Genomic DNA, 13,794 nt, shown 5'->3' with positions numbered 1-13,794 from the left:
CTGCTGATGGATCACCCTCATCACCCTTTTATGAAACATTTCTCATCTTGCCACATGGGTACTCCACCACAAGAGCTGCTTGCTGAGAAGTCACACATGGAAACAACGATTTCTCCTTAGGTGCTGCACACTGTAGGCACCACCATGCAAGGACAGAGCCTGATTTCGGATGAACTAAAACAAGGGAGTCCTATAGCCAACAAGTGTGTCTCTATTCCTGGGAGGGATGCTTGAGCACAAAAATGTCTTTGGTGTGTGGTTGAAACAAATGCTCTCTCCTGTCTCCTACCAGGAAGACTGGATTGCTACAGGCTTCTGCAGAAGACCAAGAACAGGATGTGCAGCTGCTAGCAACCCTCTCCCCCCATCTACTTAACAGTTCCATAAAGTAGGACTTTATGCACCTGATTGGGAGAGGCAGGAACGGGATCTCCTGTGCTTCAGGAGGAAGACTTGTAATTGCTGACGCCACCAGCTAAAGGGGAACAATCCCCTGGCATACTTCAGGGCAATCAACACCCAGCAATTACTTTGCCCATCAGTTGCATGAAAACTAACCAGGGCATTGGGGTGACTTCCACACTGTCAGAGAAGCCTAAGGGAGTGTTTGCAACACAGTCACAAAAACAGTTAGATTCCAGTATTTATCTTCATTTTTCTTGGGTTATTCACGATAGCCAAATGTGATGAAAAGAACCTCAAAGAACCACAGAATTTCTTTACGATGACAAAACGCAAGTGAAAAGTTCCTGTAACTTGGGAATGGAAAGAAACGTTTTTATTTTTTCTTTCATGTGTTTCAGAAACACGAAACAAATTATAAAAATCTTCCATGTGTGCTTTAACCATTTAAGTTTCAAAATACTGTAAAAGTATAAAAGTCACTTCTAAGATGAAGAGTCTATACTTAACAAGACATTTTATTAAAAGCCTCAGGGTTCTTCTGTCTTATGACGATTCCGGAGAGACATAAAGATGAAAACAGAAGGAAACCCAAACCCCGAACAGGAAATGAATTAACTACAAAAGTGCGAGGAAAAACTGCTCATGGTTTAGTGCCATATTTGTTATGAGAATTCAACCTCTCCAACACTTTTTTTTCTCATCTTAAGTGATAATTTAATTCAAAGCTGGATATAGTGACATAGTTACTTTAAAGATTTTCAAAACATAGTGTTCTCACCTGTTTTGGCTGTTCTATGATCTGAAGATATGGTCCATCTGCTAAAGTAAAAGAAAGAAAAGTCATAATAGAAATTATATTTCTACTGCTATGACATGTATGTTGCAGGGGTAAAACGGATGTCCTTAAACGTCTTGAAATAAAATTTGTGAAAGCACCTAAGCATCTTCAAACTTAAATTTTAATAAGTAATTTAATCACATGGCAGTCTGTCATTTTCAACATTCCCTAAGACCAGTGGAGTGAGAAGGGAAGGATTAACTAAAAAAAGTTAATTTTAGCTCAGAGGACCTAGATGAGCAACTCTGATCATTCAGCTAAGACTTGTAAGGGTGGGTAAGCACAGGATCCTCCCCTTGCCACTGACAAGCAGCCTGGCCTTTCTGAGCCAAGGTTAACTTTTGTATTTAAAGCCCTTGGGCTCTAAAGACTATACTCACAAGTTTTGGCCTAGGGCTTCCTACTGAATAGGTGGTTTTGAAAGTCTAGAGACAGCCAATGGGAAGCTCTGAGGTATGAGAATACAGAAGGAATTTGAGCTGTCTCAACATGCCCTAACAGTCAGAACTGCTTTTAGAAAAAAAAAACTGGAATTGAGAAGACTAAACAATTTACATTCTTTTAATAATTTCAGTTACACTTTTGAATACACTTCTGCTGTGCCTCTAAAAACAGTGCATGTTTGACTACAGATGCAGACTCTATAATAAGACGCACCTTTGAGCATGATGCTAATACATAGGATTACTTTCAACTAAAATTCTACTTGTGTCTTTCAAATAAGGCTTCCTTAAACAACTTTGTCTTGCACCACTCCCTGAATGGTGTCTAACTTCATACCATAAACCTCATTCTAAATTAAGCAGTCTAAATAGCCTTTGAGCAGGTGCTAAATCCAAAAAGAACTCAGTACCACTCAAGTTAAGAACTCACCACCTGATCAAAGCTCAGCTCCAACTCTGTTCGTTTAGAGTATTTACATCAAGAAGGAAAGCTCTCTAGGTAGATAGCTATGAAATACCTCTTAACATGCAAGCCACTCCTGAGTCTGAAAATGACAGTTTTGAGAGCTATTATTTCTTCCCTGCCTCTCGTTTAGCAGGGAAGATTCAGATTTCAACATTAAAAACTCGAAATGTTATCAAAGCAGACCCCAAATGACAGCTTCACTGTGACTACCTACACAATATTTTGCCAGTTACGTTCCCACTGGAATTATGTAACATCACTTACACTCTATTAAAGGTATCGATGCTAAATGTATCCAGCAAGCTCACTGGGACACGTGAAACCTCCAAAGCAGACAAGCCACAGCTACGTGGCAGAGCCCGCAAGTCTGTAAAACAAACCATGCCCTGCCAGCATCCAGGGGGGATCTGCCTCCAAACAACTGCACCGTCTGCAAGCGCCACGCCAGCCAGCTACCTCAGCTAGGTACTTGGCTTCAGCATAGAACTACATACTTACATTAACTTTAATTTGCCCATAGGCCAAATATTCACTGATAATTAACGAATGGCAGAGAGTTTATTAATTCATAGCTTGTAGGATGACTACACGCACCCTTCTCAGCTCCTCAGTACAACTTCGCTTTAATAAACCTTCAAGTCGGCAGTCACCACAGGCCTTAACCGAACTGGCTGCTCTCAAAATGAAAGTTGTGATAAATAGATGGGATTAGTATTTCGCTGTTGAAGCTGGCTGACTCAGCAACTGAATTAACTTCATGCCAAAGTTATATTGCAAATGCCAGTCACAACAGCTTCACATATGAAGAGCCCTTATTTCCCAAGTCCGATGCTCTTGCTGTGAAAAAGTAAACAGTGTTACAGCTGCTGAAGTCACGCAAAACAATTGTCTCAATACTATACACACATCATCTTATGTTAGAAAACACAAAAAATGGTTTGGACTTCAGAAACTTTAAAAGATGTAGAGTAATATTTAGCTTTGGTGTGGTTTTATGTTTCAGGCTTTGTGTGTAACGCAGAGTCAAGATGAGTCCAGTTGAGTTTAAGCATTATATCAGCACTTAAAATTTAAGACTTCTGTTTGCAGTCCTCTAACCCTCCTCATGCTTTAGGCATCTAAAATTTTATAATTTAACAGTCCAGAAGCCTTGTATTTTCTAGTCATTGGCAGAAATAATGCACTTAAACAACTGTGTAGTTCAACTTTCAACTAAGTCTCCAGGGCAGGATTTGCCAAGTAAGTGTTCTTTGGCTGTTCTCCCCTTGGGAATTAATTTTCAAGGCACATACATTGAGTTAGCATCATCACAAAATACTACTGCTTTCTCTTAAACATAAGCCAGAAAAGGAAATGCTCTTTTACCCAACAGCTAAGTGGCTGCAGCAGTCCCCCAGCGTGCAGCAGACCCAGTTTCCAATGTTTTCTCAACATAAGGAAGTTCAAATTCTTAAGAGAGGGATACACACTATACTGGCATATCGGAAAGCTCAAGAAGAATACTTTGTACAGATGCAATGGTTTCACTTTGCATGGCACTTGTGAAAACTCAGGAAAATTGAAAACCTAAGACTGTGGTTCTTAAGCCCCCTTGAAAAAAAGAAGCTTATAAAAAGCCTACAAATATATCAGTACAAAAAAAATCAAAATATGTTAAACACTAATACTAGGAAAACACAAAAAAGGTGCAGTGTAAATGTACAAAGGTAAATTAGATATCTGCTATGATTAATCCAGGCGATATAAATCATATGCCAATTTATTTAAAGCAAACTTTTGTGAGGTCTTATCTTAACCTTTGGAGTTTCTAACTAAACATTTTCTTTTTCACAATGACTCAGTAACTTTGGTATAGCATCTGAACCAGATCCAAACAGCAGTACAGAGAAGGCACTCTAATGCAATTTAAAAATAAAGCAGCAATATTCAAAGTACCTTCCTAGCATAAATGGCATACAACTTTGACTACAAAGTGGATTTTACTTAGTGAAAGGTCTCATACAGCTGTCTTCACTAAACTCTGAATACATCCCGGAATTACATTGTACAGACAGCCTAACATTGGCTACATGTGGTTCCTTCTTTCTGTCTATCATCCTTTCCCATTGGGAAAAGAAAAGATGTGTGGTGTTTTTGCACAGGAAGTTTTTAATATTTTGTTTGGATTAGTAGGCATATCTAGCCTGAACAGACAGACAGCAGGAGCCTGAAGATGTACACCTTGTCAGAGGAACTAATACTGATGAGATTTGTGATGATCTTCTGCACCTCTGTTCTGGGCTGGGAAGTTCGTTGCTTCGAAGTCTTGTTTAAGGAGCAACCCCCTTTTAAGCATTAAACAGCCACAGAAAGGAATGCTACTTCATGCAGAACTTAAGCTCTACTTCTGCCCTACAGACAGGCTGAAGCAGCACAGAGTCACGGAGCCGGCGTCTACAGAGGGATGACTTTCACGGTTGCCAAAAGCCAAGTTTTGACACGAGCACTGCTCTTGATTTGCCTGGTGCCGCTGCAGTCAGGAGGGCTAAGAACTGCCACTAAAACATGCAGTCCTCCAGCCTGGAGGGGGTCTGGCACAGACTGAGACATCCTGGGCACGCTTCAGTGCTTCCTTTTCTGTCCTCTCGCCTCGGTTGCCACAGACCAACTTGCATCCCACTGCACACCCTCTGGCCTGAGTCACAGCCCCACTTCCCCACCTCTTCTTCATCTGCTACATTTCTTCATTTTCCTTCCTGCCTGAGTCAGAGGCCCTCCTGCATCTTGACACTCCCACCAGTTACATTCTTTCTTCCTCTTGACAGGTCTCACCCTGCACACATGCTTCCCAAAGAAGTCCTATCTTAGGCTTCCACTTGGTTCCTTCTACCCATCATAGCAAAGTCAAGAAAAAGGGCGATCTGTGAGGTTGGTGGGATATCCCTGCAAGCCTGACAGCACCACGGGTCTAAGGGGTTCCTTTAAGTAACAGATTACCTAGTACTTGAATCATTCAATTCAACCTGGAACCAGCTGTGGTCAAATCCCCCCTTCACCCTTTCTCTGTTAGTGGGTCCCCCAGAACAGGCATCTCAGCCTTGTAATTGTGTGCTGGTTCACTCTGTGGACAAGGACAAAAGCACTCAGAGCCTCTAGGTTTTAGTTGTCAAATCTAACCCTCTTGTGTCAATCCTGGCAGTGGTATCTTGCTGCTAGGAAGCTTAAACTCTAGGTCTAGTGTTTTATCCCCCTGAAAGTTGCAGCATTGTGTCCTCCTGCTCAGTGATTCACTCACAGGAATACTCTTGCATCTCAGCTCTGCAGTGCCAAAGCCTGATGTTTAAAGCAAGCAGCACAAAGGCTTTGCTTAACCTTTCTCTTCCCTCAGCTCACTCTTCAAAACACAAACATGGAAGACCTAGGCAAAACCACCAGAAGCAGCATTCAAGTCTGCTCATGCTTCTGAGGATTAGGGCCACTGCTATGTGGCAGGAAAAAATGAACACTCCTCTTATTTTTGGTGATGGTCAGGTGTCCTTGAATCTCCTAACATTCTCTCTCTGACAAATTATGAAATAATTTTTTTTAAGTGTCTTTTTTTTTAAGTGTTTTTAAGCGTCTCCTTTTTCTGTCGATGCCCTTCTCATTTCTCAACAGCACACATCACAGAGGGCTGGGCAGAGGAGGTTAAAGAAATGCCAGAAAACTAATTTTAGCAGCCTCCAGGCAATGTTCTTCAGCAGCTTATGGCCCTGCTTCAACTTCACAGGCTTAAAAACACACCACCCTAATGCCAATAGCTAGTTAGACCAGAGCCTCTAAAATCCCAAACAATGAACCAGTTCCCCAAATCATCTCTAACTGGCACGCAGATTGCTACGTTATCTGGTTGTAGACAGCCTTGTATCATCAGGAGGAAGTAAGAAACACCCAAAATCATAAAACACAATGCTCAGACCAATGCCCATTTCCTCTCCAATTTTAGGCATCACTTTACTCACCCACTACACAGTGGACATCCCACTGACGTGTATCTGTTTTTACAATGCCTAAATACACGCCATGGACAATGCTCCCGTCATCCCTGATGCCCCTGAGGATTAGCAGCTGACTCTCAAAGGCAGGGAACTTCCCAGCAGGCCAAAGAAGAGGCTGACTGTGACACACTGCCTTTTAAACACACAGCTCAGTCCTGCACTTTGTGCTGCTATGTCATTTGTCACAGACACATCCTTTTGTCACCAAAGGCATGCAAGACTACTTCCCTTTCTAGATTTCAATATAAATGTAGAACTTCAACCACGTAACCATCTACTACAGCTTTTGAGACAAAATAACCAAGCCTGATTTTTACTTACAACTGACATATGTGAGAGAGAAAAAAAGAGCAAAGACACTTGAGCACTGATGACGTCATTGAGAAAATTCTCGTCCAGACATCTCAAAGGTTTTCTACTATTACTGTAAATATTAACATAACAGCAGAACGTGTACAATCAGAAAGTCCCCAAATTCTCCAGCTATTTGTTGACTCAGCTAAGCTGGCACGATACAACAACCCGCAGTTATATATTATGCCTGCCTGCCAATATAGTTAAGTTTAACATTGTACGTTTATGAGTGCCCAGACTGAAGGATGTAGGCACCACACTAAATCATGAGGAACAATTAATTTCTTTCTGTTTAAATCATCCAACTGTCCTAGAGAAAAATTCTTTTCAGAACACTGATTGCACACTCTCCATACCTCAGCTAGAAGTACTTTCGGAAACTCCTGCACACATCTTTAACCGGCCTTGCTATGTAGAAAGAAATCATTAATTCCTGCTTGGAAACAACTAAAGCATAATATATAAATTACTATATTCCCTTAGAACTGAAGAGCTAGCTCATAGTAACAACACAACACAGTCTCAAGCAGGGGAAGAGGCAAGCGTTACATTAGTACTACTCAAGAAACAAAATAAATATGGCATCATTAGATGCCACTGAAATGATCAACCTCTTCTCCAGTTTATGATTAACTTTTTTTTGGTGATAACTTGAAATTCAGGAACCTTTATAAAATCCCATTTTGTGCACAGGGAACTTACCACTTCTAGTACAGCAGTAGACAAGAGCAGCACCACTTAAAAAAAAAAAAAAAGGCCTTTTCTAAGCAAATTAAGGCTAGAACTAAGCCTTGGTAGGAGGTTTTTGTGACTGCAGAACTTGGTGAGTTCTTGACTCCCCTTCATGGTTTTAAAAAACGCTGTTTTCTAGTTTAGACAGGACATAGGTATCTGAAAATCAGCTTTATATTTCTGAATAATTTGTGTGGAGTGAGTCTGGCATGAGGTGTACAGAGTAAGCTTAAAAGTACACATAAGAGAGATCATTAAGGGGAAATAAAAATTCCAGTAATCTTATTTGTTCCACAGACTGGGAGAACAGTGAAAAAAATCCTTGGTGTCCAATGAATAAGCCCTTTAATCCTACACAGATGAGTTTTACCGAACATTTTTATCTGCCTTAATAAAAACACACAGTAAGAAAATTATTTCAACCTTAGTTGGTTGGACGCTTGTCCATATTTATCAAGACTTTCGCTCATCAGAACATTTTATCTTGAAACAAAATTATCTGTACCATATGTGTTTCTTGATTTTCCCTTGCTACTATTCGGTCAAGAAAAATGAAGTATGGATTGAACCAGGAAACACCCAAACAGTAAGCATGCCTTAATTTTTCAAATTTATTGTTGCTGCATTTATTGTTACTTTAGGGTGGAATTTTACCTATTAAGTAAGAAGGTAATTGCTTATTTTACCCTTCACACTTTCACTACTGTCAAGCACAGCAAATATTGCAAAAAGTTATTTGCATTTTCAACAAAAGAATGCAATCTGCAATACAGAATTTTGACTACCTCAAAGGCCCCCTGTGCATTGCCACAAGATATACAAAAGATACAGAAGGTATCAGCTACATCCTGATACAACTGAGTCAAACAGATCAACAATAGAAAGTTGTCATGCTAAAAGACATAAATAGCTATATTAGAAACATCTTATTGGAGATATATATTGAGAAAAATCTCATATCCTTGAAGAAATTTTTATTTCCTTTCTCCTTTCACATCAGCTACTCTAACAAGCTAAGCAGGAGAAACAGAATTTTCTAAATTCAAGCAAGAAGTAATACTTATAAAGAAATTTAATAAGCAAAACCAGCCCAAGGTTGATCAGGTAGCTAATACTGGCTGAGATATACTTTGGTTTGATACTCCTTTTCTGGAACAATACTGGAAGAATTGCATATCTGACCTATGCAGAATACTCTTTGCTTATTTTCAGTGGTTGGCTGTAAAATCTGACTCCGAGCTTTCAAACTAGCACTATCGTTCAGGAAACTGTCAGGTACTTTTAATACCATGCTGCCACTTCACAGGAAACAGAGAAGTCACTGAGAAGGAAGAAAAATAAATTCGAATGATACAGGAAGTTGAATATACTCTACATTTTATTAGTGAAAAACAAGCACCTTAAGAATTCTAACAGATAAAACACTCTTAAAAAGAAAACACATTGCAGAGCAAAGTGGCAATACAAAATAATTGACAAAACGAGGTCACTCAAAGCTCTCTGGTCACTCAAATCATTTAACTAATTGGAACTTTGAATTTCTCTAAAGCGAAGAAGAAAATCAGATTTGCCTCACTGGTCAAAGTTTCACGAGAGTTAAGAAAGAGATGCATAATGGTGCAATAAAAAGTCTAGTAGACAACTTCGAGATCTAGTATTACGAAATACAAGAGTGTAAATAAAAAAGCCTCTGTGGAGAACTTAACAAATATAACAAACTGGAAGAAACAGCAGGACAATAGCAAATAGCAACAATTCCTACCTGTTCGTAATGGTAAGTCTGAGGTGATGTAATTTGTATTATTAAATAATGCATTCATTCCCATGAGCTGATCCATTGCAAACATCTATATTGAAAGACAATATATATACTCTTCATTACTATATACACACATAATTTCATAAAGCATCTACCCACAAAGAATTTCAAAGTTCTCTGCAAATATTGAAACTGCAAGCACCCCAGTGCAGTTTGTAAATACTTTATTTTATTCTTGCTGGCAGCTGCAGTGCAAGCATAGCTGGTAGTACTGACCAAGTTTCACCAGTATCATGAGACTGCACTGTGGTCAGCACAGTTTCTAAGCACAGATTTTGTTTATATACACTAACAACTACATATTCAAAATAGCCTGTATGGTAAATTCTGAAAATCTGACCCCAGATGCCTCACCCAAGGCTGATGTCTCACCCCTTGCTAAGAAGTGATGAGCTTTCATTTTCACTTCCGAGATTAAACCCCTTCAAGTATAAAGCTATCTTCTTCCAACATGGGGCAAGCATTACAGAGAAAATAGTTTCTTTTTAGAAATTGAGTAGAAATGATCTGTTCTTCACTCAAACTTTTCACTCAAGCATCATTTTCACAATTCAAATGAATCATGAGATCAGGAAGAGCTAGGACTACTGACCTGTGTGAGTGAAGGAACATTTTAATCATTAATGTCAATGCAAATTTCACCAAGAAAATTGTACAAAGGGGCCTTTTAAGGGCATAAGGGGCTTTATTTTCAGATAAAGTCCAATGTCCACATCCAAAGAAACTTCAGAGAAAGTGTCACAGGCCGACACAGCATAAAAATGAGTATTTTTTCAACTGCTTCTTTCAGCAGGTCTAGCTTTCCTTTTCATTTCAGCCTCTTTGCCAGTGGCGACTGATCACATAAAAAACACCTCAGAGAAGAAAACTCCGAAACATTCTACCTACTGGCCGAAATCAGGTTTGGGGAAATGCTTCTTATCTCCATGTTCTTAAGCCTAGGAAATTACAGGACAATAAGAGAGGACACCAAAACAGACAGCTAGGAGAGAATATAGGGACACCCAAAATACACAAATGCACTTACCTGGGGATCAGACACTCCCATAATATAGGAATCTTCTCCTGCCATTTTAAGTCCTGAAACATAAAACCATGATCAGAACTCTCATTTTTTTAAATGCACGGCAACATAAAAACTTGGAAAACATATATAACCTTCTTATTTCATACATGCTAATGATTCCTGAAACTTAAAATTCCTCAGTATTTACAAGGGGCAGGGTAAGGACAGAATAGGCTACAGTTAAGATTTTCCATTCGTCTGCTCCCAAGCAACCTAAAATTACAACCAAAGTCCTGAAAACAAAATTTATTAAAATGAGGAAATAATTTGTTTCTGTCTTTCCTCTGTCTATTCTGCCATTAGAGCTTCATCAAAATCATAATCACAGTTTAGCACTAGCAAGACTCCGCATTTTTGTACAATAAAATGACTTCTGTGCATTCATGAATTAACCCTTACAGTTTTCTTGTTAAGCATTACTAAATGCAAGACAAAGATGCCTTTAAATAAAAGCAGGAGTCAAGCATTGACTGATTTTGGACACCTTTATTTCCTCAGGAGCTGACGGTGAAAACTATGGATGTACAATGCATCTAAACCTCTCTCAAAGGTCTATCTGTAAATGCTGGACACTGGAAAAGTTTAGCCAGGCTTAGTTAGCCTGGAGATTTTCTTACTAATTTATTAGATCTAATATAAAAGATCACTGTTATTTCCTTTTGTGTAGACATTATTGAAAGATTTACAATTTCATTATGTTGAACTTACTAAAAAAGGCTCTCCAAGGGAACGTCTGAAAATAACTGTAGTGACTATTTCAAGAGACTTTATGTCCACATACAAACATGAAGTTTAAATAAAGTTAATAACTAATAGAAGATAGAAACATGTCACTGGCCCTCATATTTCATCACAAAGAACATGAGCCATGTTTTCCAGCAAAACAAAGTGAACTGTAAAAATCTACAGCCCTACGGATGAGAGTGGCAAGCCATCAGTAAGCCAGTAAAGAATATACCCAGAGGACTTCCAGGTAAAAGAGGTCTTTAACCTAGAAGTATTCACCTGTTTGAAATACAGTTTTAGAGATAAATATTTACTGGGTAATATTTATTTGTAGTATATAAGCAAATACCAAATAACTAGTCATAAGATTCCAACCAAAACCAAGTAATAGATACAACAAGCAGTCACGGTCACCTGTGCTGTACTTGATCACCTAATACATCAAGATTTCAGCAATATAAAAAAAACCCTGTGGGTTAGCTTTTTTGTGAATACTTCCCAGTTAAAGGTCGAGATATGACAGAAAGCAATCTGAAAAGCTCAACAACCAATATTTTTTAGGAAGTGGCAGAGAATATCCATCCTGCACACTGATTAGGTAACTGAGTGCACATGCCAGATTTCCTCTGTATAAACAGAATAAAAAATGGTCCTAGAAGTCTTGGTTTGTGATATATTTAATTACTATTTCATTTGTCACATATGAAAACACGTGTTCCAAAATACCTAAAGTACCCAGAGAAGATGGGAAACATGCTTTTCAGGAAAAAAAAAAAGAGATTCTGAGGAGCTAATATGAGAGCATCTGCCCACTTGCCTGTTTGCTAAATGCATACTTCTTCACAAAGCTTTCAAACAAAGCATCTCACAGCTTTTTCTGTAAGCCAAATAGGATAAATTTAGCAGCATGTCTTTGCCCTATTCTAGTTTTTCCAACTGCATCACTCTCACTCCAGCAGAACTCTGGGGGAGAAGAGCAGTTCTCACACCTGCTGAGCTTCCTGATCATACCTACAGGTCTACAACCGTGACTTCAACAAAGCGGAAAAATACCACAGCGACAGTATTTCTAAAAGGTTGTCAGTACTTTGATATAAAAATTAGAATCCACGCAGAAATAAAACCTACATCTACCTGAATCAATCTTTCAATTTCACCTGAGCAAAATGGTCATTTCTGGCTGATGCAATGAACAACGAGCAGAAGAGCAGTCCAGTGCTTACAGGTGAACGTTACTCTCGGCAGCAGCACGGTAACTGCCCCCACGCTGCACGGCTGGCGTAGGTACGTACTCGTGAATTTTGAGCCAGGTATTAAGCACAATCTCTCTCATAAAGGTGTCTCTTCCTTTTGCGTTCAGATCAGCTGCAGTGCTTGTGGGAGAGGTTAAAGACATTCTCTCTGGCTTGAATGTCAAGCCAGTTTATTATAAACACACAATGATGTACATGTGCAAACATATGCCTTTGTGTATGTAAACTGAAACTTGATTGCCTTTTCAGGGGCTAGAGAAAAATTAACTCAGCAGTTTAAAATGACCCCTCTAAATGACTGAAAACATTTTCATTTCACTATATGTTTTGTCCTCTTTCAAAGCCAAACAAACAACAAAAAATGCTCCAGGAGCCCTGCCTCCCAAAGAAAATCTGTTTCCTTTATGATTTATTTAGTTAACAAATCCCTAAACTTCCTCTTCGTACACAAAAATTGGGGCAAATCCAAGGAGTCAATAACATGATTAAAGCACAAAAAGACATTTGTAGAAAAACAGATTCGAGCATTAATTGTATGACTTTTAATTGGCCTCTTCCCTTATTGCTTGAGTTTCTAAGCACCCTTCCTACATGCATTAAGTGGTAAGATTAGCATCTACCACGAGCAGCCTTGTTAATTCTCTCCTTATGCGAGCTGTATTTTAGGGCAGAGATTGTTTTTATCCAGGCTGTATTTGCTATATGCATCTCAGAGAAGTCAAAATTACCTCTCTCTCATTTGAAAATGACTGGGATTAAAATTGTTTTGTGGAAGTTTGTGTTACCGTATGCATTTGCTTCCCACATAATCTCCGGTTCCCACAAACTCTACTGCAAAATTCTACCTACAATTAAAAAATACCCCGACATCTGCACAGCACAACCAACCACAACAGGCTGTGCTGTGAAGATCACTTGAAGCTTTTCAGATAATGGGGCACAGGAAACTAAGCATTGCAACCCACAGTATTTTTTACTGTGAAAATTCAAAGGCGAGTGAAGGAACGTCACTCAGCCCCTAGTGCAATGGGAAAATGTAAAACCCATTCAAACTTGTCCAAAACCACGCAGCTGGGCCTACTGAGGGACTGTAAGTGTGTGCATGTGTGTGCAGTATTCTCCCCACAGCAGTTGTTACCATTGTGAAAAAGGTTAAAAAAAAGTAGTAAAAGGAAAAAATACCTAGGAATATATATTTACACAGATACACACACATGTGTGTATATATATATATATAGGTAGATGATGGGGTTGCACCAACCAAACATATATAATGGCAGTTCCTTTGCATCATTACTCCTCCTTAATAACCAAATAATATCAGGTACGAGTAGGGACAGCTGGAAGAACACGATTTCATTCATTGTATTCCGAATATTTGTTTTAAAACTTCAAAATGATCAGGCATTTAAAATGGAAACAACGTAACTAATGTAGGAATGCTCTCATTCAGGAACAAAAATTCTCATTTCTGTTTATCTTGATCATTTGATTTCAGCTCTCTCTCCTGCTGTTCTCTAATACCCACTGTATCTAAGTACCTTTTAAAAACCAAGATATGTTTCTCCAAGCAACTTTTCCTTTAGTGCCCTTGTCTCTCGGAGTCCAGATCCTTCTCTCTACTGTTCCTCTTCAACTTTCTGGCCTGAATCGTAGAAATGAAGTAAACCATTTTC

At 39.0% G+C, this 13,794-nt stretch overlaps 1 protein-coding gene across 1 annotated transcript in view; it reads right to left on the bottom strand.

Annotated features, from left to right (window-relative positions):
• Positions 1-10,150, bottom strand: part of NFKB1 (nuclear factor of kappa light polypeptide gene enhancer in B-cells 1) — a 45,899-nt gene extending 35,749 nt beyond the window's left edge. The window contains exons 1-3 of the mRNA XM_009875470.1: positions 10,101-10,150; positions 9,017-9,101; positions 1,184-1,224 (exon numbers count right to left, since the gene is read on the bottom strand). Of these exons, the coding sequence (XP_009873772.1) occupies positions 1,184-1,224; positions 9,017-9,101; positions 10,101-10,145 (171 nt within the window). The 5' untranslated portion in view covers positions 10,146-10,150. The remainder of the gene's footprint in view (positions 1-1,183; positions 1,225-9,016; positions 9,102-10,100) is intronic.
• Positions 10,151-13,794: the final 3,644 nt, after the last annotated feature.

Source organism: Apaloderma vittatum, unplaced genomic scaffold, assembly GCF_000703405.1.
Source record: "Apaloderma vittatum isolate BGI_N311 unplaced genomic scaffold, ASM70340v1 scaffold22770, whole genome shotgun sequence".
Lineage (NCBI taxonomy): Eukaryota > Metazoa > Chordata > Aves > Trogoniformes > Trogonidae > Apaloderma > Apaloderma vittatum.
The sequence above is the reverse complement of the archived record's forward strand: the minus strand, read 5'-3'. Positions and strand labels throughout refer to the sequence as shown.